The sequence below is a fragment of the Phalacrocorax carbo genome, chromosome 13, assembly GCF_963921805.1.
Source record: "Phalacrocorax carbo chromosome 13, bPhaCar2.1, whole genome shotgun sequence".
Taxonomy (NCBI): domain Eukaryota; kingdom Metazoa; phylum Chordata; class Aves; order Suliformes; family Phalacrocoracidae; genus Phalacrocorax; species Phalacrocorax carbo.
The window spans coordinates 6,890,757-6,916,461 of record NC_087525.1 but is presented as its reverse complement, the minus strand read 5'-3'; the positions used below and the strand labels follow the sequence as shown (position 1 = coordinate 6,916,461).

The following is a 25,705-nucleotide window of genomic DNA, read 5'->3' as shown; positions in this document are numbered from 1 at the left end:
AATACTGGTATTAAAACCACTGCAAAGTGATCTGACTGCTGTCCCAGCTCATCTGCTTCTGGCAGGTTGGCCCGTTAGGGTGATTGTCACCCAGTACTTATGGACGTGTCAGAGAGTCCTAATACTGCCTTTTTTCCTCAGTGAACAAGCAGCATGTCCCCTGCATCCCGCCTTTAGAGAGGAATTCAATGAAAATGAAAAGTTAACTAACTTAGGAGGCATTTGATGGTTACTTTCAAATCCATACTGGGTACTGATAACTGGAGCTGTGAAGTGCTGAGTACAAGGTGGGCATGTGTAGAAACTCCAGACAGAGAAACTCCAGAGGCCTTTCTGGAGAAAAATAGCACTTTTTTTTCTGCCTCCCTTGGGAAATGCTGACTTTACAATGGAATTACAAACCAGAAGTTTTCAATGTTATGTAAATATCACTTTATCTCCGTCTCGCTGTTTTTCCCTCAGCTCAGAAATGGGTAATGCATTATTTCATGCTAAAATATTCTCAGCAGTGCCCAGCAGCAGCACGGAGAAGACGAACAATCGCTACTGGCACCCACACATGGCTGCTGGCGCATGTATGAACTTCCCTAAGTACCCCCTAGACCATAGGCTCCACACTTAGATTTAAGGCTGCTGAAGAGCTAAGTGACTTGGAAGAGGGAGTGTGGCCAGAAGGGAAAACTGAAGGAGACAGCTGTGAGCAAAGTAGCAGGAGAGTGGAGGTGATACCAGGTGGCACGCTAGCTGGAATTATTAGAGGTACTTGAATGAGGGGGAGAGGAGACTGTCGGCTTTAAGCTTTGCATTCGTTAGGCACCGGGCTCCAGGGTATTATAACAGTCTGGTTTGTGAACAGAATTCCAAAAAACATCAAACTTTTGTTTCAGTCACAAACTGAACCCATTATATTGTGAAATCTATATCTAGTAATAGGCAGTGAGCGGTGGTGTCTTACACACGAGCTAAAAAGGCAAATAGAATAGAGCCTGTGACAAGAGGAATGCACACAGAATAGTTTTGCAGTTTTGAGTCTTGGATTTCATTCCAATAACAGGATTGCCTATACCCTTTTTATGGGATTAATTCACAATAACTGTTTCAGGTGAACTCTGTCAGGCTGGTACGCTGGCTGAAATGTTAGTACATTTGTAAATGCTACATCCCCTCCAGAGCCCTGAGAACAAGAGGTTCTTCTGGGAGGAAAATAAGGCAGAAGGATAGGATGCTGGGAGAAGTGAATTGTCTTAGTCATGTTAACATAACACCTTGCAATTACGTTGGCTTGTGCAATGTTTGCAGCTAGACAAAGATGATTTAGTTGTTAGCCAAGAAGTTGTTGAGTTTCATTTTTTTTATATTTTACCAAACATGAAAATCTTATTGGAACTCTTGCAAGGTTTGCAGACATATTTATTCCATGCTCTATTTTTAATTGTTGGGGTTTTAGGTTCCAGATTACTTGCTGACTGACTAGATGCAGTTGCCATACTGTTGCCATAAGCTGCAGCTGGCATATTTTTTTATGTCAGATTATTTCAAAAGCAGAAGATTGAGGCTGAATATAGAAATGCTGTACCTTACTAAGGTTAAACATTCCCATACTTCTGACAGTACTGGCTATGAATTCTAACTACTTGAGTTTATAAATAGCTCAATATTATTTAATTATATAAATATATTTATATAAGTATATATTTAATAATATGTAATATAATAATATTCATTGTACATTACTAATATTTATTGATCTAGTAATCATTACTAATATGTTTTGTATTGTACTATATATAAAATATATAAGCAAATTACTTAACTATATAAATAGGTAAATAACAGAGAAAGAGTTATTTTTCTGTGAGACCCAGGCAAAGATCAGCTAATCATTAAGGCAACCAGACTAGGGGCAAATGGTTTGCAGTGTGTGCATATGGTCTTCCTCTAATTGTGTTTACTTTATTTCGCTATGAAATTTGTGGCATGTGTATAGTCCACATTAAAAGTAGCAGAGTTTCCCTGTAAGATGAAATGTGCCATTGGAGCTGTTTGCCAGGAGTGAAATCTCAGTCCAAGCTACTACTGTATTTGCACATTTACGCTTTCTGTAATAATCCATATAACTTTTGGGTAATAAATGTTCCTCCTAGTAACCATGCCTTGCTGAGTCCTGAGACAGGTTGTTACCTAAATGTGCCAGCAGCATGGCTTTGATTCAGCAAAGCACTTACATGCAATCCTAAGACCAGGCCTGCTGCACAGACCATTTAGGCACAGGCTTAATTATGTTGTTTGCAATACTGGCAAATCCATGACAGTTCTTTTCAGTGAGAATCATTGCTTAGGCTCACTGTGATAAAATGTGATGAGGTACGTAATATCAGTATGTGTTGGAAGGTAAAGCATGTTACCATTAGTCTGACCAAATACTAGTAATCGGCAATGCAGTGGCCATACCAAGGGCTACGTTACTGGTTTTTCAGCCAAGGTTTCTCCCCACACACTCAGTATTTTCCCCAACATTTGCATGCTACAGGGAATACATCTGAAATGAGTAATTCCATTTTTCGTTACAACAAACTACATGACTGTCAAAAAAAAACCCCACAAAGTAACAAAGAAGTGAGAAGTGTACCATATGCTCTCTCATAACTTGGCATGATGCCTGGCTTAAAGAAGTCTGTGTCCATTGTCTAGGTAACATATTGAATGTTCCTTTCAAGCTTTTGTTAAGTCTGTTCGTATAAAAGTCAAATACCAATGATAATAAGATTTCATTAGTTTTCAAAAGAAATACTAAATTGTAGTCTTTAAGTTTCTAGTAGCTTTTCCAGTCCTACTGCACTGAAAATAATGTTTCGAACCTTCAAATACTTGGTGGCAAATTAAGTTCCAAAGAGTTGGTCTCATAGCTAGATGTAGTTGGATAATGATTCTTCTTTAGATGATGCCTTGTTTAAGGAAAAGGAGATTGCAGTATTGGGGGCAAAGTTTCTGGATGAGGAGTGAAGCTTGGCCAGAAAAGGGGCTTTCTTAAAAAAAATATCTTGCAAACTGTTCCATTTAAAATACAGCTAAAGATGCATTTGTTAACAAAAAAAAGACATACTGTTTTATCTAATGAGTAGCCAAGCAAAAGTAACTCATAGAAATCGCTTCCTAGAATGGCTTGCATCTCTTAATGCGTAAGTCACTGGTGGGGGATTAATTCCATGTAATCTATACCTTAAGCAAAAACACAGGAAGAGCTGCTCACTTCCTCTGCTTTGATACCTTGAAAAATCAAAATACATTAATTTATTTTAGCACATTCAGAGCATAAGAATTCACTTAGTAGTGAACAAGGTAAATGTACAGCTGCTTGGGAACTGAAATACAATGTTTCTGAAAAACAATGTTGTAAGGACTTATATTTCAGAACTATTTTCTTTGTACTCCTTTTGCCACATATATTCTGCTGTTAATATTTTATGAGGTGATGGGGAGATTTGTTTGTGCATATATTTTGCTTACACTGGACTCATGGATTATTGGCTGTCAGATTTGGTCCTCAGCTGTTGCTGATGCAGAAAATTAATGGAGTCGTCAGTCCAGGCATTATGATAATAGAGTGCTTGAGGATGTGCCATCACCATCCACATGACTCAATAGCTCATGATACCAATAAGCTTTTTGCCCTTTGGATTACTGTATTAATAACCTTCATATTTTGTATTTTGGTATTTTAAAGTTGGCCTGACATGCTTAAATAAAGACAAGTTGTTTGAAATGCAGCAAGAGGAAAGGGCAAGGAAGACATATTTTCTTTAGGGGAACATATCTCTTTACTGGTGGCGTGCTTTCTACCTGTTCAAAAGCAACCTTCAAGGTGACTGATCAGTCTTAGCCAGCCTGAATGAGGGATAACAGTTTTAGAGAGCTGCCACAGAGGAAGGACTACAGTAACTACTGTCAAGGGGATATTTTACCACTGAACTCAAAATAGCTGTGCTGATTTAGCCTGGCTGCTGAGCTGGCCACACACCATTTCTCCTTGTTCTTTTGTTGTAGTGTTTTGTGAAGAAGACAAAGTGAAATAGGACCTTGGGAAATGGAGGTGGAGGTGCTGCAAACCTGTATGCTGTCCTTTTGTTGAAAGAAGTCACAGTGTCCGGGCCAGAAGACAGGAAGCTAATGCTGAGGGAGAACATAAATATCAAAATGGTAAGAAAAAGGTGGATTGGAAGGGAAGAGAACAGGTAGGTTACTTGGTCACTGCATACAAATAATGCTAGGAAGCTTTGGGGAAAGGATTCAATGGTTCCTCTACTCCTTTTTTGGCTAACCTGGAGACAAGCAAGCCAACCACCTCTGTGAAGCCATTGAAGACCCACACCCCCGATTAAATTCCTGAACATCATATGAGCTGTGGCTCCTCCGAAGCATACAGAGTCTGCACAGTGTGGTTACGGTGTGTAGGATGATGGACAATAATAAAAGGTGTTAGTCCAAGCAAGCCCATTCCCATACCTGACAGTAAAGGGTAACATAGAGAAAGCTGTGAAAGCTGCCACATCCCAAATATGCAGGACCTCAGCTGCTTAAATAGGTAGCCTGCCATGACAGCTTGACTCTTAATATGTGGCTAGGTACCATCTACATTCAACATTACACCTACAGTGCTAGTCCCTTTCTTCTAGAAGAGGGCTTAGTTATGAGTGTGTAGTAGTCACTACTGAGCAGAGGAATATGGTACAAACCACGCTTTTTTTGCCCACAAAGTATTTACACAGGTAGCAGTCAGAATGGTTTGCTGCCTATCGACACTCTGAGAGACACTGCGTGTTTGGACTTTGCAGCTTGCTGGATGATGTCCTTAATTCCTAAAAAAAAAAAAATAAAAAAATAATTAATAGGAAACAATTAATCAGTGCAAATTAGTGTTAGGAAGGCTTCCAGTATGTGCCTCAGTTGCTGTAAAATAGCAGCTGGGTGAATAATGCAAAATTTGTAGTTTGATACTCTGCAATTAAGAGCAAGGTTAGGACAGAGAAAATAGAGGTCTAGGTTAGGTTCATAGAAGCAGTTGAAAGCATAAAAGAGCCCCTTGCTGGTTTTCCCTTGATCCTTGTAAAGCCTTGACTCCAGGGAAATTCTGATTCCCTGGAGAAATCATTCCTTTGAATGATGGTCTTTCTCCACCAGAGAAGCTGAAAAACCTCAGAAGAGTTACTTTTCTTCCTTTCTGCTGTCCCCTCAGCCACACTGACTCGTTGGGCAAACAGAGCATGGTGCTCTGTTCTGTATTTTGAAAGCACGGGAGCAATTTCCTATTCTGTTTCCATCTAATAAGGGAGCTCTGGGAACTAAGCAGAGAAAATACCTACCAGCAGGCTTGCTGGAGCAGTTAGCACCAGCTCCCTTACCATCCTGCCCCCCTGCCTCCATGAAAAAGCAGTGCCAAAAAAGCACAGTCTCCCCTTCAGCTAATGAGCTACATGACTATGGTCAGCTGCTGTTAAATCATTTGCTGTCTACTGTAAAAATAAATGAGAACTACAGCAGAAAAGTCAATGGCTCTAAAATGGCTCTAAAATGGCTAGGCTGATAGAAGAATGAGCATCCAGAGGAAGCATCATTCTGCATGACAAGGCATCTCTGTAGTTCCAGCCTGCTTTAAGCAGGCTGCAGTCATTTTCACCATCAGGAAGTAGAAAATATTTCTTAGCCTGTAAAAATCTCCTTAAAAAATAAAATTGTTAGTTAGCTCCACCTCTTGCACTGCAAGCTTCCATCTTAACCATTTCTTGCATGCTGGACTATAAAATTAGCGCCCCAGCTTTCAAGTCTTTGACCACAGCAGTAAGTTTCTCCTGTAGATGGGAGACATCAGGGTCTTTGAAGCATTTTCCTGGTTTGTTTTTTTACAGGACTCTTAAGCCATTTCTGCTATGGGTATATTTTGTTTCTCTTTATCCCAAGAAACTTTCCACAGTTGTGGCTTACTAATTGAAAGGTGATATTGCTCATTGCAGCAATACAACTTTCCGTGTACAACACAAAATCCCTGACATTTTTTCATCAACAGTGCTAGTGCGTTTCCTTCACCGTTAGAAGTGGTTCTGCAAAAAAAAAACCCAAACCCACTAACCGTCTTCAGAGAAAGAGTAAGCCAGTTCTAATGATCTCCGGGGGAAAACAAATATGAAGTGTATAGTGTAATCTGCTTGATCTTTAATTATTATTTAATTACTCTAATAATATGCTCTTAAATTGCACTCTGTTGGACAATTTCAGGTGACAGCTTTTATTACATGACCTATTTCTTCCAAGCACCATAGTGGTTTTAGTGGGTTATTAGAGAGGAAGTGGGTTATTAACAGTTGTATTTAACCAGCACTACCTCAGTGGTACAGGCAAAATTGAATGGGATGCAGAAGAGACTCTGTAGAATCAGAATGGGGGCACGAGCCCAGAAGAGGACTGGGGGGAGACACTTGTGCCCCAAGTGACCACCAAGAGCTGCTGGCAAGGACTGGGAGGATGAGGGAGGTGATTGGTGCTTTTCAAGGCTGTTGGGATCCAGGGGGATGCTAGGCTGTGAGGTGAAGAACAGGCACCGTTCACTTGCTGAATCCAAAGTGCTGGTCTCAGGTGCAAGATTAAGATGTCTGGCACCATTTTATCAAGCCCTCTTGTCTCCGTAGTTTCAACAACTTCCATGTCCTCTGCCAAAAGTACCACCCCCTGCTTACCGCCCTCACGTCTCCCCTCATTCCAGGGCCCAAGACACCTTTCCTCTCCTGCACACACAGGCATACCAGTTCCTCTCTGTCTCTTCCACTGCAGGACATTTATTTTGTTTTGCTTTTAAATCCAACGTGAGGAAATAAGGTTTTATTTATCCCCTTATTTGGTGTGCCAACTATACAGGCAAATCCCCTAAGTTTAAGGAAGTGCAGTACACAAGGGATAAGTAGTACCTGGAAGCAAAAATAGCAGTTATGACCACAAAGAATATTAATCTCTACTACTGGTGAAGACTTACAAATATTTTCTTCAGAAAGAAAACTTCTAGGAGCTCATCATTACGCTAGCTGTATAAACCCATTTTTATTAACTGCTTCATTTGTGGCTCCACAGAAAATGAACTGCACAAAACTCCTTTTCAAAAGAGCTGAAGACCTTTTAAAACCATCTGGACCACCAGACCTGCATGATGTCAGGCCACATAGTCACCTTCTTCAGTAGGGACGCAGCTATAGAGCTTCCCAAGTGATACCAGGTTAAGTTGGGGGAACAAGTACATCAGGGCAAGCGTGGGGAGGGTTACCACATCTGTGCTCCACCTTCCACTCCCCTACCCTACCCCCCCCCCCCCAAAAAAAAAAAAAAAGGCCAAATAGTTATGTCAGAACAGTTTTTACCATGCACAGGAGCAGGGCTCCGGGGTGGGCATGTAAAATATGTGCAGTTTTTGTCATTTTTCTGAGGGCCAAAGAGATGAGAGGGCTTTTGTTACTTACCAGGAATGGCTCACTAAGTCAGGGTAATAATGAAGTAATTGGGACAAACTGCAAACTATGCTCAGCATAAGCTGCAGTGACAGGAACTGCTGTTTGCAAATTATAATTGCTAAATACTAAAGGAAGTGCCATCAGCAGTGAGAGCAGAGTGACACAGCCAAGTGGTTCATTTAAAAAAAAATCAAAAATCAACAGCGTTAGGATTCATGGCAATGACCTGGATGCGTCCTCTTGTACTAATGTGCTTCAACAATGAAAAAATATGTTCTATCTCCTTTTTTTTTAAGTAAGTGCGCCGCTGCATTTATTTAAATAAAAGTGCCGTCAATTGTCCATCATACTTTGCTCCACAGTGTGGTAGTAGGGACCGTATGAGGCAAGCTAATGAAATAATCTGAGCCGCTGAGGTGAAAAAGGCTTGCAGAGCTGGAGCAAAGAGCATAGTTTTCAAGGGCCATGCTGATAGGCTACGGACATTGTGCAAACACAGGCGCAAGCAACAATGGAGTGGAAAATTATACTCTGAAAACTGGGGCTGGGAAGGCGCGCGTAGATTGCAGGATGAATTAAGTAGCTGCTGTTGAATAAAACCTTTTGAGCCCCACATCCTCCTTCAGTAGTATTACTAGTGGCCTAGAAGCAGTGTCCCCTGCTTTGCAGAATTGCCGAGGCCGGTAATGAGCTAATACACTGGGCTCTCGACAGCGCCAAGACTTTTTTTTCTTATCCCTCTGCCTCCTTTGCCAGGAATAAACTCTACCTTGTTGTGTTTTCACTTGGGTTTGAACTTTAGCCAAGAAAAAGACGTCTAGCTCTCATTATCATTCTTTTGGCTCGTATCAAAAAACCGCAGTGGGATGTATTTTTTTGTTCAAGGGTTGGGTTTTACCTAATAAATTCCTATGTAATAGGACTAGTATTGGAAGTTGAGATCAAACTGGCTAGTGCGCATGGCCAGGCTATGAGAGTAGTGACTAGCAGTGCAGGAAGGGGCATTAATGGTGCTTTGGTGAGCCTAACGCCAGAAAAACTCTCACTTAAACCAGACTAATAGCATACACACAGTGTGCTGGAAGGCTGGCACCCCTACAAGCAAACAAGGCAAGCTTTTGAACTGGGTGGTCACTAGTGTTCGAGACCAATAAGGAGACATATTTAAAAAAAAAAAAAACAACAAAAAACCAAAACATTCCCACAACACTAAAAGACAGCTTCTCAGTGGTGTACATGGTTTTTATTAATAATGTAATCCCATTAGTTACAAACATTTGCGGTCAAGGTGACCATATCAAAGGTGCAATCCAGAGACATGAGGATTTATTAAGAGACTAAAAACCCCACCAAAACAAGGTTATGGCAACTCACCTGCTGGCTTGTGGCCCTGAACCTTGCTGGGGGGAGAAGGTTGTCTACGGGGGTGGGCTGGAACCTGCACTACTACATGGAGATTTTGGCTTTAAATTCTGACAATAACATACGTTCTTCTGATCGCGCTACCACGCACACGCTTTATCTCGGCTCTGCTTAGTCTGCCAGCAGACCTACTGAAAGTAGGTTATATGGCCTGCTCTATATTACCTCTGCCCGCTCAGCTTGCCTGTTAGCTGCTTCCCACACCATAGCCCTATGAGGACTAGCAGAGCCCTATTCATGTTACTGAGCTCTTGATGCAATCATTCTGGAGGGAATCTGAATTGGAAAGAAGTCATTTTTCCTCTGAACTTCTCTGTTTGTTTCATTTAGTAGATAATAGAGTTATGGAAGGTGGACTAGTGATTGGTAAAATTTTTTGTTTATGATCACTATAGGTTTCATGGGAGTTTCTTAATAGCCTAGAAATTATACTGCTCCATTGTCCTTAGCTTAGCAACAAGTGTGCCCCACCACCCCCACCCCACCCCCCCGCCAAGAGGGAAACCACAGGTTATGGTTATTTTTGCTGCCCACACTGTGTAGGTGCACTGTTGTGCAAAACATGATACTAACTGACACAAAGCAGCGGCCCATATCTGGAGCCGCCTCATAAGGGCAGTCAATGGCACATCATAAACTGCTGGCATTTGAGGGCGGCCTTTCACCTTAGCAAATATAAAAAACATACCAAATTACTTGCCAAGCAAAGACATCTTGAGTAACAAGTGGAGTCTTGGAAAACTTAGCGACATGGCAGGGAAGACAAGTTAGATTCTTTAAAAAATATCACTCCCAGTGGATTTCAGAGTCAAACAGATTTAGAAAAATTTTTTTATTTAGCCTACAGAAGCAGAGTGGTGAGCACAGACTAATAGCACTTACCTTCATCACACACTTTGCGCTATAGTGCAGCCATGTAGCAAGTCAGTTACTTGCACAGGCCTGCATTTAGGACTCTACTGTCATAGGAAGAGTGATTTAAATCACGCGTTACCTTGCAAATAAATCTCATCAAACCTAAGAGTCATGCTCAGTTGTGTAGGTGTATTTCACACACTGATCTCAGATTAATGATATAGTTCATATTTGTTTTGTGCAGCGATTAGAAAAGGTTTTTGCTAATATCTGATTTATCTGAACTTCCAAAGGAAAGTCAACAGAGCTAGTAAGGCTCGCAGAATAGAGTAGGAAGCAGACCACAGAGTACTACTAATGTTTCAAGAGGGCTTTTAAAGAGCTAGTATTACTGCTAGGTTGCAGGCAATGCTTTTTTAATTACATTATTACATCCCTGTTGTTACAACAATTTTTGTGTTTCATCAAACATTTTTCAAACTTCTTATATTTCCAAGGCTGGGCCTTGGACACGGGGAGCTCTTTAGATTATTCAATCTAGCTACAAGTTGCGGCCCCAGAGTCTCAGCTAGAAGCAAGCAGGCCAGCTGATCCGATCACAGTGTAATGCTGCTGATAAAGGATCTGGCCCTACAGCGCAATGGTTAAAAAGCTGCATGTTGCAAAAATACATGCAGTGTAGTATTGGGTACATTCATCTGGAGAAGGAACACCTGAGCCTAGTGAATGCAGTACGACTGGGCAGGTTGGCACACTGCATCTCCCTTTCCAACTACAGCACAGTCCCATAATATTTCGAAGTGCTCTGCTGAAAACATGCCAGTATAAAGACATGACAGCATGACAGCTGGTCACTACAGGAGAAGGTATTTTTTTTTAAATTGTGCACTGCTAATTTACCCAACAGCATTTTCAAATAATTTTAAGCACGTGTTATCTCACAGATTTAGAGAAAAGCAAAACATTAATATATATAATTATTAAATATGTGGTGGTAAATAAAAAAAAAAAAATCAGAAATTCAAGTTAGGAACACAAAAAGTGGCAGAGTATTAGACTATTTCTCTGCCTCTAAATTCACTCATGACTTGAACAGGGTGGATTCTCTTCTTTGCAGAACCTTTTCTGACAGCAGCATAGAGTTCTTCTGGCTTCTCTCTTTTAATTAGGGGCTTTTTCTCTGGAGCCTTCATTCTCCACATCACAACAGGATGCCGTGGGCCAGCAGGACTCTGAATCTTGATAATCTTTGTGGATGCAATATAGGACATCTTCACTGTCTGCACCACAGCATTCATTAAATTTTTAGCAGCCTGAATGAGTGAAGTGACGCTATCCAACTGTAATAAGAAACAGAAACATTAGCCTAGGAAGCTCGTCTGCTTTTCATCACAATATGCTGAGGCATAAGCAATGGTTAAAAAGGCCGAAATCAAACCCTAATTTCTTTGTTTTCCCATGGTGTGTTTGATATTCACAGTTCACTGTTGATATTCATGTTCCACTGCTCAGACTTAGAGTCATATACAGAAATTTATGCTGGTGCAATATAAATACTTAGGTAGATAATGTTTATTGTTTTCTTTTTTTAAAAAAAAAAGTTAATTCATGATGCTTGTCTGCAGGGTCTCATTGCAATTACTGCTGAGAGGTAGTGAAACACCTCAAAGAAGAGCAATGAAAATATGACCCATTACTTCCTTTGTATCTGCACTAGGCAAAGTCTCCAGCTGCTCCTGTCACATTCCGGGCTCCCACAGATGCTCCTGAACAACGCTGGGATACTGTGAAGTGGCTAACTTTGTCAGAGCTGCTGAACTTCTTAGTCTCAGCAGCCAAGATTTTTAAGGGTAATGAAGAGCAGGATAGCACACAGAACTTGCAGTGACTGTGTAGCCTCCCAAACTGTTTAAGGAGTGCCAACCTAAGAGGCACAATGCGTAACAAACTAATCCCTATCATTTACTACCATCTTCAACAGCTTACTACAGAGGCATACAAGCGTAAAAGCAAAAGCATTTTCCATCAGTACTCATGGAAATAGGAAACAGTGCATTTAATTTGAACTGAAAATCTGCTAACTGGAACAAAAATAACATCTTTAACAAGCAAGCTGGCTCTCCCATACACTCTGTGGAATAATAGAGGCAAATTCACCAATTGCACAGCTCCCTTCATACATTTGAGGCCTGCAGGCCTCCGTCTGTGGGCTGAAAGCAGAGCGCTGGGGACACTTCGCTTTCTTAGTCACCTCCTCAGCCCAATGACTTTGGCAGCCTAGCCAAACGGGGCACAGTTGCACTGTGCAAATGGCAAACAGGATCCTATGATGTGTGTTGATGAGAGGCATTGTATTCTCTGTTAATCCTCCACCTCCCACTCCCCTGCAAATCTTAATCTCAAAGTCTAGGCACAAATTTGGTCCAACAGGCTCCAGAAGGATATTTCAAGGAGGCTGTGTGCAGAAGAGTTACTACTCTGGTGGGGGCGAGCGTGTCTCAGGGGCTGTTGCTTGACACAACCAAGAACAATTACAAGTATTTGACAAAAGGCCAACGCTGGCAAAAGTACTGATGCCTGTAATTGGCCATCAGTATTACATCAACCCTTGGAAATATGAAAAAGCCTTTTTCTCATTTCTCATCCTCTCAGACACAGACTGATAAGACTCAGGCTCATCCTTTCAGAAGTAATAGGTACAGCAAACACACAGAAGGTGAGAAACTGGGGGGGTGGATTACAGGGGTGTCCTTGCATGTCTTGTGGTCTTAAAATCCAAGAGTATAGAATTGCTCTGTGGATGTTTGCTAGAGCTGTGTCTAATGTTAGGCACCGTATGCCACCCTGGGCAGTTCAGAAGGTATCACCACACCTCCAGTGCACTCAAACAGGGAAAAACTGTACCATTTCAGGCAAAATGTTTACCATTTTATTTTTGGTCATATGGAAAACTGTTTTTGACAGGGTCAGCTAACAGCTGAATCATGCCATATTTCATTTTGAGCACAGTGCTTTTTGCACCATTAAATTTTTTCTGGATTTATATTCTTGAAATAAAGGCTGTCGTCCCCCTTCAACTTAAGGTACCTTTGCTATTGTCATAGCGCACCAAAGAACTGCTAGGGACAAATATAGGGCATAAATCATCTCAGTGACCTTAATAAGTAGTTTTTTATCTTCAGAGAAGATACCACACTCCTATTTAATTACAAGGCTGACAATTTCAGTTTGGAAAGGCATCTCCAGTCTGAGAAAGGCTTAAGAAAGCCCTGGTTTATGTATTGATCATTTATTCTAATCTTACTTAGTATTTCATAGCCGTAATTATTTTAAAATATTTATTTTAATAAAAATTATTTAAATAAATAAATTCTACCTGCCATTTTATGACATCCTCCCCAAAACAGGGAAGAGGAATGTTAAAAGAAAAATTTACATCAGTGTGCCAGGATGAGAACAGTATTGGTTTTAGGACCATATATAAAATTGAAATACAAGATGGTCTCCTCCCTAGAGAGTACGTGTGTGCGCACGCGTGCACGCACACACACAGAGAATGTAAGCGCGTGTGCACAGGCACATACTCAAAGCACACTGTTGAGGACTATTTGTCACTTGCATATATATATATGCCAACACTAAGGAAGCCCACTATGGTTTAAATGTAAAAATAGTAGGCTTATTCTGTATAACTGGAGAGCCTTCATTTCAACTTCTAAACATCCTCTTTGTTGAAACATTTGTCTTCTGTAAAAGCAATGAAGTCAGGTCTCTAAAAGGATCATTGGTTTTAGTGAGAGAACGATCTTCAGCTTTGTCATCCAGCCTAATCACACAGTACTTTGTGCTGTGCAGATTTGCGACCTGAGTTGTTAGGGAAGGGCCGAGGTCTCCTCCCCTTTGCCATGTTAAACGAATTGATCATCAGGAGTGTTAGTGTCTGTATACATGTTGATCTTGTAACACTTACAAACAAATGCAAATAAGGCAAACATGAAAATGCAGCCAAGGAGTTGGAATTAGTTGCCTTTTTTTGGTGACTCCTTTGAACTAGCAGAAAAGCCCCGCAGTTAACACCATGATTGCTGCTCCTCCTAGGAAGTGCCAAAAAAAACCCCTGTACCAAGTTCACTCTCACCCCAAAAGTTAAAATAATTAAAAGACTGGTTGAATGCACACATACACGTGATGGCAAATTGAAATTTTCAATATACACCAAGAAAAGGCATAAAATTTACCAGATAGCCGCTCAAGTTTGTTCCTTGCTGCAGCACGTGAACTTTTTTAGGAAGGATTTCCAGTTTATAATAGTCTTGAAATCTTTGCACAGCAGCGTTTTAACATAAGATGGGAGGCATATTTGGGGCTGTTACCTTTAGGGAAGCAGGCTGCCTAGCTGCTCTGCTAGGTTTAGCAGTACAACATAGTTTTTGTGATACGATTTGCAGTTCAAAGCACGTGGTCCAAGCCTAACGCTTTTTTCAAATGCTGCTTTTATTCCAAACACTGTAAACTTCCAGGCTGTAAATAAGGTGGTCTGCTCAGAGGCCTTGTCATTACACTCCTGATGCGTCTTCAGTCCCCAGTGTATCCCTTTTTTTAGGGAGGCTGACTAGTGGTGTAGGATTAGCTCACTGGCAGATGATGCCCTGCCAGTCTGGCCATCATCTGATGGCTGGGCTAAATTTCAGAGAGCTGAACAGGCACTGCCACTATAGAGATTATTTGGTTAGAAGGAGTGCGAAGGCGGGAGTAAGAAAAGTTCCATATGAAGTTTTTTCTTTCATGCTAACCAAAGGATTAATTATACCCAGACAGACATGCGTGTATGCACACACAAAATTTTAATTAGCCATTGTTTTCTTGGAACAGCTGACACCACACGAGCCTGACAGCTTCTTAAGGGCTTTGAATTACCTTTTTTCCTCCCCTCAGTGGTCAATGTTGGTGGCACCATACACACTCACTTTTCTAGCCCTGGCTGTGTAGTAACCGCGCTGTGAGGCTGCTGTGTGCCAGAGGGGGCAAAACAAAAGGTACTTTTGTTTCTATGGCAGAAGGTGTGTGGGCTTAAGGGGCAGGTTTGTTTCCTGAAGTTTCTCAGTCTGTCATCCTTCCACTCTTTTAAAGCTGCCTGGAGCTAGAGCCATGCTAGGAGGCTGGCAGGCTGGGCAGCAAGCTGGCCTGGGGTGTCAGTCGCAGGGCTTGTGATTGCTGCTCTGGGAATGGGGAGAAAATAAATCTGTTTGCATGGAAAGGAAAAGGCTTCTAGAACAGAATGGAAGCAGCATCCAGGGAGGATAGAATGTTGTCCCAAAACTTCATCCAGGTTTCATTGTGACTCTAGTCTATACTGTGAAATATGGATAATGAAGTGGAATCCCTTCAGGAAACTGTTACTTGCCTTTCCTCTCCTGTGGCAACCAAACAGTTATCATCTCATTCTTGCATCTGTAGCTCCTTTTGCAATCTGGCTGTGGGACAGGCCACAGCTCCTTCACCACACCACTGTGATCAAAAAAACTGTATTTCTTAAACTATAATCACACATATCTACTATAGGCAAATAATAAATAAGCTTCATGCGTCTCTAATTTTTGATGAGGTGGCAATTACAAACCAACACGTGGCATGGTAGCCTTGTTGTTTGACACGAGCTCTGGAGAGTGGACACCTGTCAGCTCTTTTAAATGCTAAAAATCCAAAGACCAATTGTACAGCTGTGCCAAACTGGAGTGGCTGAATTCCACTGCCCCCCTTGCCATGCTGGAGGAACTGAAGAACTGCCGTATTATTTAAGCTCTACAAAAGCTGCCCAGATATACAAACAGGCTTGCAGATACCTAAAACAAAAATATAAAAAAGCACTGCTGCGTGCCTCCCTGCTGCAAAGCACCCACCCTATCTACAACTACGGCTGTTTAAAACAGGGGTTCTGCTGCAGTTTCCGTAGCGGCGGGGGGTAGGTGGTGTAGGTCAGCAATCGCCCTTGCTTTTGCTCTGGTCTGCATAGGCAAAGAAATACAGGGAGACTTAATGCTGCCCTCTAGGCTATCCATGTTCTTTGCAGTGTCTTAGTGTCCATGTTCCCCCTCCATTTTCTGTATGCGTCTCACACTAGTCTTACTTCTATACAGTAAATATGGATATTGGTGGAGGGGAAGGTATTTCTTAACTGCATTCAAAATTTTGGAGAAGCTTTTACAAGATGGTTTTGGACAGGTACTATGGATAGTAAGAATCAGCCCATACATTTTATCTTTTGTGTGGAGAGAGCAGCTGGTTTTATACTTCAATGCCAGTAGCATTATAGAGTTTGGTGTAAATCTGTTGTTGTTGTATAAATCTAATGTACTCAAGGACTGTCTTCACTTGGACGCTTTTATCTCAGATATTCAGCATTCTCTGCAAGGTCTCATAACATGTCTAGGAAAACTGATGAAATGAAACTTGGCATAAATGAAAGATTGATAAAATATTCATTGAGTATTTGAGATTATTTCATTTAGAGAGATGTAGGTGCAAACTCCTCAATGTGTAGCAAGTGGTACATAAACAGTCACTAGCAAAACAAACAAACCAACCCCAAACTAAAAGCTGTTTAATATTTGCATGACTCCCACTTTGGCTCCTTCAGCACCTTCCATGCAGACACAATATTTCAGCCTCCACATTTCACAGGTCTGATGTCTGTCAAGACAGTAATTCATTAAAGGATTTAGGAAAAGCATCCCTTACCGTATCTTTCCTCACTTAAATGCCATCTGTCCTGTGAGCGTTAGTGCTTTGTTTCCATTGCAAAAGAAGTAAAGAATTAGTCTACAACCACTATAACTTCACATTGTGGTGAAACAGAGATGATACAGACTTGAAGGTAGAAATTAAAAAACACCCCAAAACAATCACCCAAACCCCGCCACCAACAAAAATCAGACTGGCAGCATTCATGCTGAAATCGACTCTCTTGTCTCCAGCACCTGCATTCCTCTTCTGTAAGGAGGCCTCTGTGCAAGTAAGCAAAGTCTCCATTGAATAACAAAGCTCAAGGGAGTTCAGAAAAAAAATAATTTTGGAACTTTCTTTGCAATTAGTTTACATGCATTATATTTTTCACATTTTTTGTAAAATAAATTCATGTCTTGGCAGTAGTAGCAAATCCATTACTAGCAGAAGCTTAACGATATAATAGCCGATATGATCAGTTACTTTTATTTAATATTCAGAATGATAAGGAGAAGCATGAGTTAGAATTTAAAGAAACATCTCTGTCAAAGTATCTTCTGTTCATTGTGCTAAGAAGTGCTTTCCTTGTCATGTGTCAGTAGGAGTTGTTTCTGTAGCAGTTAAACAAATACAGAATTTCCCAAAGCATGTAAATATCTGTGTCTCTCGCACACATTCTTTGCATAGATTTGCAGGCGCTGCCTCTTTGACATAAAGAAGTGGCGGACAATTGCCTGCTGGAGCAAAGCTATAAGAGACTATGGCTAAACAATAATCACAAAACATTTCTTGATCTATAACGTGCAAGTCTGCTAGAACCCCAGCTGCGATACTCCGGATTGCTCTGCTCTGAGCATTACGTTTTTTTGCAGGGAACTGAAGTTTTACTAATTGAGCACAGATTTATCAATTGGCTGGCCACAATCTCCCAAGTCCTATTTATGGTTCAACCAGACTTTCATTTTTCATACAGGTGAAAATTAAGAATTGAATATCAAATACACAGCTCTTTAATCAGTGTTTGAAGTCTGAACATAAAATTCTTTTGGAAACAAGGTCAGTTTTTAAAAATTTATTTTAATTTAACCTCTAGGTTTAAATACATTCCTGGAAGCAAATTTTTTTTTTACACCATACCGAAAGACTGAGTTTTTATTTCTCTGATAACTACTTCTGAAAATAACAATATTTATCCATTTCTGTGAAGAGTAGTGAGCTTCTGAGCAGTGCTGCATTTAAGGTAAGCAGTACTTACTACACAGTGCTTTTCATCTTCTTCCCACTTTCTTACTATGTGTAACAATTTGCTGTTGTGAATGACTTTAAGGGTTTTTCACTCAGATTGCTATATAAAATAAAGGGATTTATTCCCTTAAGGTTAAAAGTAACAGAACAAGCCAAACAGGTAAATTTTTCTGAGCTGAGGATGTTTACATTTCCACAGTTGCTCTTCCACCCTGAATAGTGGTAATTGCATTTTACTGAAAATGGAGATCTTAGCATAAGAGTGACACCAGAAGATGGGTGTTCAGGAAAACTCAGAAAAAAGTTCAAGAATGGGAAGCACTTTATTAACTACCACTTTTCTTCATAAAACTGCCAAATAATACCTACACCCTTATCATGCATTCAATCCCAGTACAAGTTATATATAAAACAAGCCAAAAGGAGACTTGCCATTGCCATTTTTTTTCAATTACTGGAAACTCTTTCTTGTGCCTTTTGCCCACCTCTGCTTTGCCATGCTCCCCCTTTAGGATACTGCAGGGATTTCATCCCAGTCTGTGGAACTGGCCCCAGGAAATCTGCCTCACTGTTTGGGGGGGGGGTGTGATCTGGCAGCTGGTTTTTTTCAGTGAACTGAGTTTTCCTAAAAATGTAGCTGTTCCATTGGTTATCTATGTCTGTCTGTCTGTCTAGTAATTACATTATAGACCTCAAGGGTATCTGGGGTTTGTTCTGCGTTTTACCCTTTTTTCAGGTGGGGAAAATGAATTTAATAAAAAAAGTAACTAACCATTACGAGAAGCTGCTTCAGGCTATGTAAGATTCAAAGAACTGAAATTGAGTCCTATAATTAGAGGGGGCCCTGTGTCCAAGGTAAGTGATGAACAACTTACGTAAGTACTATAAAACTGTTTCCCTAAAACACCATAACGGAACAGATGCTTAGAGAGGCTGTTAGCTCAGTCCCTCCCAAATACTGCTGCTTTCACTTGCAGAAGGATTTTTTTTAAAAAAAAAAGGAATAATTTTTTAAAAAAAAACAGGTCCTTGAAAAAAGAGAATAATGGTTTCATATCAATCCTTTCCTTGCTGTTTCCATCAGTTGCTTTAGTTTGTGAAGAAACAGAGCGCTTGTTGCAATAATCTTTTATATGCAATGAGGCTAAGAACTATAAAATACATCCTGATTTTGCTAATTAGCAAAGTAATTATTATTTTAAAAAGTAACTGTCTTGTAGTGCACATTACCACTAATACTTCTTGCAGCTTTAAATTAGTTTTTCTCAGTAGACGCAGTTTAGAAAGCAATAGCAACTGAGCTGTCTTTAAGTAATTAACATGAAAAAACACGTCCCTTGCTTTGCTTCCAAAGACCAGGGGTTTTCTATGCACACACTTACTGGCACACACGAGGCAAAAGCAGTGAAAGATGTAGTTCTGTTACATTAAAAAAACCCAAATGGTGAAATATTTATGTGAACTCTCAAATAAAAAAAAAGGAAAATAAAAAACAAAAAAACCCCACAACTCTTGGGGTTAATGTCAACTTTTAGAAGATTAGCTTTTTATTATTTTCAGAATCAAACAGCGATATAAGAAGTGATTTTATGCATAGTGTAAAGGCCTACAAATAGCCTTCCACCATTAGCTCAAATAAACTGACCACAGGTTCCCAATGATATGGAGAAATAGCTGCAGGAGAAACAAACTGACTGAACAAGGCGCAGTAGCTGCGTCTCTGGCACGCGCCGGCACCGGCTCTGTCTGCACAGCAGCTACAGACTTAAAGCAAGGCAAAAGAAACCTCTTCGCTGAAGACTGCACGGCAGTCAAAGCAGGGTAGCGGTACTGGAGTCAGTGGAACAAACCGTCTACCTGTAATAACTCAAGTGGGCTGTTACAGTAGCCTGTATTTCACTAGGATTGCCAGCTTGCCGCTTAGCCCGCTGCTCCCATTCTTCAGCCCTACAGCAGCTGCAGCTAGGAAGCCATTCTGCCCATCGTGACCACTCTTTTAGGAGGAAAAGGCAAACCGAAACAGAAGCCCTAAGAGAACTGAAAAGCACGGCTCCCCAAGCCCTCCCACGCCAAAGGAGCAGCTCAGCACAATGCCAGCTGCATGGCTCCGCTCTAGCAGTAACCGACAACCTCCAACTGTAATGAGGGCGTTGAGCAGCTCACCCGCTGCCACCGTCCGCACATGCTGCCTGAGCCATGAGTTTCCTGCGGTGTGCTTATCCAAGGATTGGGACTGTCGAATGAAGCATTTGTAAGAAAAGTAGAGTGAAACAGCCCTCAGTGCACAGGTAACCTGAGAGATCTGTTCTATGCCATTTATCAACATCTGTGATACTGTAACTCTGAGAACTCTCTCTTCCAGATTTTAGTTTCCTTTTGAAGGCCAAAAAGCTCCATCTCTCTTGCCAAATACAATATGAAATGAAATAGGAGAGGATAATGACTATAAATAGCACAAAACAAATTGCCTGGCACAAGTCAGAGCACACAATGCTCACGTATAAGATACGTTATTTGCTGCTCTGTGATATAATTCTCTTTATTTAAAGGCACTGTTGGAAGAAAAGCAAGCTGCCAACGTGCAAGCCTATCATTGTGCAGTACTTGTAAATGAATTAATCAGATTATCTACATAAATGAATGCAATTACTGTCAATCTGCATTCTGCAAATGTAACCCCATTTTGTGCCTGAAGAGGCACAACTGAATTCTAATTAATAAAATGAATTGTCCATCTCCTGTTTAATCACACCTAGTGAAGACTTACTCAATCCTCACCATTTTCACTTGCACAATTTCCAAACTGGCAATGCTACCTGCATTATTAAAAAATTTAAGTATTTTATGGGAGCATGAAAGACTAAATACTGATCATCAAATTTTTAATGAATGAAAAAACCAAAACCACAGCAAATGCAGGATTAGAAGCTAATGATTCACACACATCTTCCTCTCTTTCTCTGTATGTTGCCCTCCATAACCACCACAACAGGGCTCTGAGCTTTGCTGTGCCACTGACTAGAATGAAGGTGCTCAGGGAAGGGCGGTGAGAGAGGCAGGTCTCCACGTAACTGCAGTAGAGGACTGCAAGGTTATACGGCCTGAAGTCAAAAAGCCACTAACTGAGGCGAGCAGTTAGGCCTGTCAGCTGGATCCTCCCCAAAGCAGTCCAACCGTGCAAGGCAATCTGGCCTAGTTAACCTACACTACTGATACGGCAGGGGATTTAAGTAAGATACATTCCAAGGGAGGTTGTCAGAGAAGTGTTACAGGAAGACAAGGACAAGGGCACAGGAGACACATGAAAAACAACTAAAGATAATGTGATATAGAGAATGAATGACTATGAGTGGTATTTGTGGATTACAACGTACTTTTCCATACGCATAGTGCTCCTTGTTGTCATGGGAATAAGTCCTGAACTGAACTATGCCAGTGGCCACCAGTACCTCGTTAGGTACAGTGCTTCTATAGATGAGAATCCATTTTCCCGTGGACAGAGATACAGGTGCCCTTACACAGTGGCATTGCTGAACACTGTTATATAGCAGGATATAAGGTTAATCCGTAATGCCATTTTATGTCTACTTTACGTTCCCCTCCAGAGGAAAATACTGGAAAGACAGATGTTGTGACTTAGCTCTATTTCAAGAAGACAGTTTTACAGATCTACAAATATGTAACAGAAAACAGACTACATCCTCTGCTCTTCCTCCCTCTATTCTTTTCTCTGACTTAGACTTTACACTTCAGTAGAGGACTTTTCTTCATGAACTGCTACTCTTCTTGTGAGGGAAAAAAAAACCTTTAAAATTCCTTGAGGCCAATTTAAATCAGAGATCTTTGTGCACAGTTCTTATTATCAGAGGAAGGGAGGTGTGGGGTGGACATAAGTGCCATCTTACATCTGTGCAACAGTGCTTTTATGTGTGGATTTGTGGTCTGTCACTAGCTTTTGCTCAATCATCCTCACCTTGTACAGCAAAGCTGACTTGCCACAGTGGAAACTGGTATTAACCATCTCAGTATGGAAATCTCTAATATCTCACAGGAGAGGAGCTCTCCTCCTCACCTCTTCTGTTTGCATACACCTATCATGGCTCGTGAGGGAGGCAGGACGTAACAGAAGGGAGCTGCGAGGAGCCGACAGCAGACAGCTGAGGGATGACCAAGAATCAGGGAGTTCAATCTTGAGCATACATGTACATGGGTGCAGAAGAGAGAAAGCATGGGGAAACTGTGAAAGCAAAAACGGAGCAACCTGCCCTTTCTAATACACTTTTTCCTGGAGGAGGTCTTCACTATCCAGAGGAAGGATACAGTTTCAGATATTTTGAGACTTCTTTTCTTACTTAATACATAATGAAAACTTTACTATCTGCAAGGGCATGCCCTATTTCTTTTTTTCCTTAATCATGCCTGATGTCTCGTTTTCTGAGTCTCATTCTTTATTACCATAAACAGATAAATGAGAGAAGATCAGGACTGGGGAGAGTATAATCCTATTCCAGCAACAATTCTGAGTCCTTTATAAAATAACTTTGCTATTGATTTTATGTGAGCAAAATCTGAAGATTTAGTAGTGTTGCATAAACCATAAAAAATACCCTTTTGGCTACAAGAGTGAAATTCAGCTGCCTGAGCAGATACTTGACAGATAATCTGGGCAGAGATGGTCTGTCCACTTATTTTCTACAGTTTTTTCCTTATGCTCCCAGATCTTCGGTGTGTGTGAGAGAGGCGCGGAGAGAGAGTGCTTTCTTACGCAGAACTTTGTTCTGTCACTTTCTCCAAAGCCTGCCAACCTACATGATCAAAATCTAAAGCCCCTACGTGGACTTTGAAAGCCAGAATTTGCTTCAGCTTTTAAAAACAGTAAACCTGTAGTCAGCCATTTTGTATCAATAGTGAATTTCTCTCTGCTTATCACTTTATCCACACAAAACATTTTTAATTCCCATATTCTCCTAAAATTGAAGCAAGTCAAACACAAATAGTTCATTTACATATACATTAGGAAAAGCCATATAGGAAAGCCATCACCGTTTGGTTTGGCTGCATTTTCACTTCACCACAATTTTAATTGAAAACTGACGGTTGAGCACAGTCAGTCATGAATATCCTTCCCTCCCCAATAACAGACATTTAGACCAATAAGCCTTTGTTTTACATTTATAAAATCTTTCCCTCTTTTATAGGCCTAACCATATCACCTGTATTAAAAAAAAAAACCAAAACACGATCATTTGGAGCATTTTCCAAGAGTGCTTTAACAGAATCACAACCAGAATTTAGAGCATCTCACCTTGACTCTATGGAACACTTCCAAAACTGTCCAGGGCTCTAAGCATGTTCTTACTTACCACTGATTCCAAGCTAAGCACCTCTTTAAGTGTGTTTATTAAACTGGGACTGAGTTAAGCATTTATTTGAACAAGTAATTGCATTCCTGAACTAGAACTTTTGGTTGCCCACGATTTATGTCCTCATCCTCCTTCCCTGAAGCAGGATTAAGATCTATAGTCACCCCTCTCGGACTGTGAATGAGGTTGAATTTGGGTTTTTCACTTTTAGAAATAAAATTTTTGCAGCATTATTTTGTACTTCCCACTGTTGACATATGGGTGATGCAATAAAATGTGAGTATCATTACAGCGGGACAAAAAAAAAAGAGCAAGAACCAAACTAAGCTTCCAAAATTTCTTGCAGTGAGTCCACCAATCAATAGCGCTCAGTAATGGGAACAGGACCAGGAAAATTACAGCTGGTATATGTCAGGCAGTATGCAGGTTTTTGTAGCTCAAGGATCCATGTTAATCCATATTTGCCAAAGTAGTGGACAAATCAAATCAGATAAACACTGTGATATGTAAGAAGCTGTATCTTTTAACTAGTTGAGGTTAATCTATTTTTATTGTGCATTTGTCTTTTGTCAGTCCTTCAGTAACTTGTAAATTTACTATTTAGCTAATCTCAGATTTCCAAAATCCACAAAGATACAAGAATGCCAAAGACAAATAACAAATCTCTACCAGAGTACAAAATCAGAGAATGTGTAGAGGAAAAAGAGTCCCAGATGAGATGTCCCAGAGGAGAGAAGACAGAGACAGCCCAGTCCTTGTCGGCTCTAAAGCGGGTAGCTGGCAGCCTGTCAGCATGGACGGCACAGTCAGTATCGGCACCGCTGCTGCTTGTTGCACAGGGAGGTTTTTGGCAGATTCAAGGCTCACTCTATCATCTATCATCCATCCATCCATCTATCTATCTACCTACCATCTATCTATCTATCTATCTATCTATCTATCTATCTATCTATCTATCTATCTATCTATCTATCTATCTATCTATCTATCTATCTACCATCTATCTATCTATCTACCATCTATCCATCTACTATCTATCTATCTACTATCTATCTATCTATCTACCATCTATCTATCTACCATCTATCTACTATCTATCTATCTATCTATCTATTTATCTATCTATCTACTATCTATCTATCTACTATCTATCTGTCTATCTATCTATCTGTCTATCTATCTATCTGTCTATTTATCTATCTACTATCTATCTATCTATCTACTATCTATCTATCTATCTATCTACCATCTATCTATCTACCATCTATCTACTATCTATCTATCTATCTATTTATCTATCTATCTACTATCTATCTATCTACTATCTATCTGTCTATCTATCTATCTGTCTATCTATCTATCTGTCTATTTATCTATCTACTATCTATCTATCTATCTACTATCTATCTATCTATCTACCATCTATCTATCTACCATCTATCTACTATCTATCTATCTATCTATTTATCTATCTATCTACTATCTATCTATCTGTCTATTTATCTATCTATCTATCTATCTATCTATCTATCTATCTACTATCTATCTATCTATCTATCTATTTATCTATCTATCTACTATCTATCTACTATCTATCTGTCTATCTATCTATCTATCTACTATCTATCTATCTGTCTATATAACTATCTATCTGTCTATCTATCTGTCTATATAACTATCTATCTATCTGTCTATATAACTATCTATCTGTCTATCTATCTGTCTATCTATCTACTATCTATCTATCTGTCTATCTATCTATCTACTATCTATCTGTCTATTTATCTATCTGTCTATCTATCTACTATCTATCTACTATCTGTCTATTTATCTATCTATCTATCTGTCTATCTATCTATCTATTATCTATCTGTCTATCTATCTGTCTACTATCTATCTATCTAATATCTATCTATCTGTCTATCTATCTATCTACTATCTATCTATCTGTCTATTTATCTATCTGTCTATCTATCTACTATCTATCTACTATCTGTCTATTTATCTATCTATCTATCTGTCTATCTATCTATCTATTATCTATCTGTCTATCTATCTGTCTACTATCTATCTATCTAATATCTATCTATCTGTCTATCTATCTATCTACTATCTATCTAGCTGTCTATCTATCTGTCTATCTAACTATCTGTCTGTCTATCTATCTACTATCTATCTATATGTCTATCTATCTATCTATCTATCTACTATCTATCTACTATCTATCTATCTGTCTATCTATCTATCTACTATCTATCTATCTATCTGTCTATTTATCTATCTGTCTATCTATCTATCTACTATCTATCTATCTATTTATCTATCTATCTATCTATCTGTCTATCTATCTATCTACTATCTATCTATCTGTCTGTCTATCTATCATATATCTATCTATCTATCTGTCTATTTATCTATCTGTCTATCTATCTACTATCTATCTATCTGTTTATCTATCTATCTATCTATCTGTCTATCTATCTATCTACTATCTATCTATCTGTCTATCTATCATATATCTATCTACTATCTATCTATCTATCTATCTGTCTGTCTATCTATCTATCTATCTACTATCTATCTATCTGTCTGTCTATCTATCTGTCT

The 25,705-nt window shown here is 39.9% G+C and overlaps 1 protein-coding gene and 1 long non-coding RNA gene across 7 annotated transcripts in view; one reads left to right on the top strand and one right to left on the bottom strand.

Moving 5' to 3' along the window:
• Positions 1-25,705, top strand: part of LOC135315599 (uncharacterized) — a 70,857-nt gene that overhangs the window by 39,772 nt on the left and 5,380 nt on the right. The window contains exon 3 of the long non-coding RNA XR_010375080.1: positions 4,045-4,197. This is a non-coding gene — a long non-coding RNA (uncharacterized LOC135315599). The remainder of the gene's footprint in view (positions 1-4,044; positions 4,198-25,705) is intronic.
• CTNNA3 (catenin alpha 3) overlaps positions 8,719-25,705 on the bottom strand; it is a 556,373-nt gene continuing 539,386 nt past the window's right edge. For 5 of the 6 annotated variants that reach the window (XM_064464726.1, XM_064464725.1, XM_064464728.1 and 2 more), the window contains one exon: positions 8,719-11,107. In XM_064464726.1, coding sequence (XP_064320796.1) covers positions 10,820-11,107 — 288 coding nt within the window. In that variant the 3' untranslated portion in view covers positions 8,719-10,819. Of the gene's footprint in view, positions 11,108-16,505; positions 16,552-25,705 lie in introns of all 6 variants that reach the window. The other variant, XM_064464727.1, reaches the window with a different exon arrangement.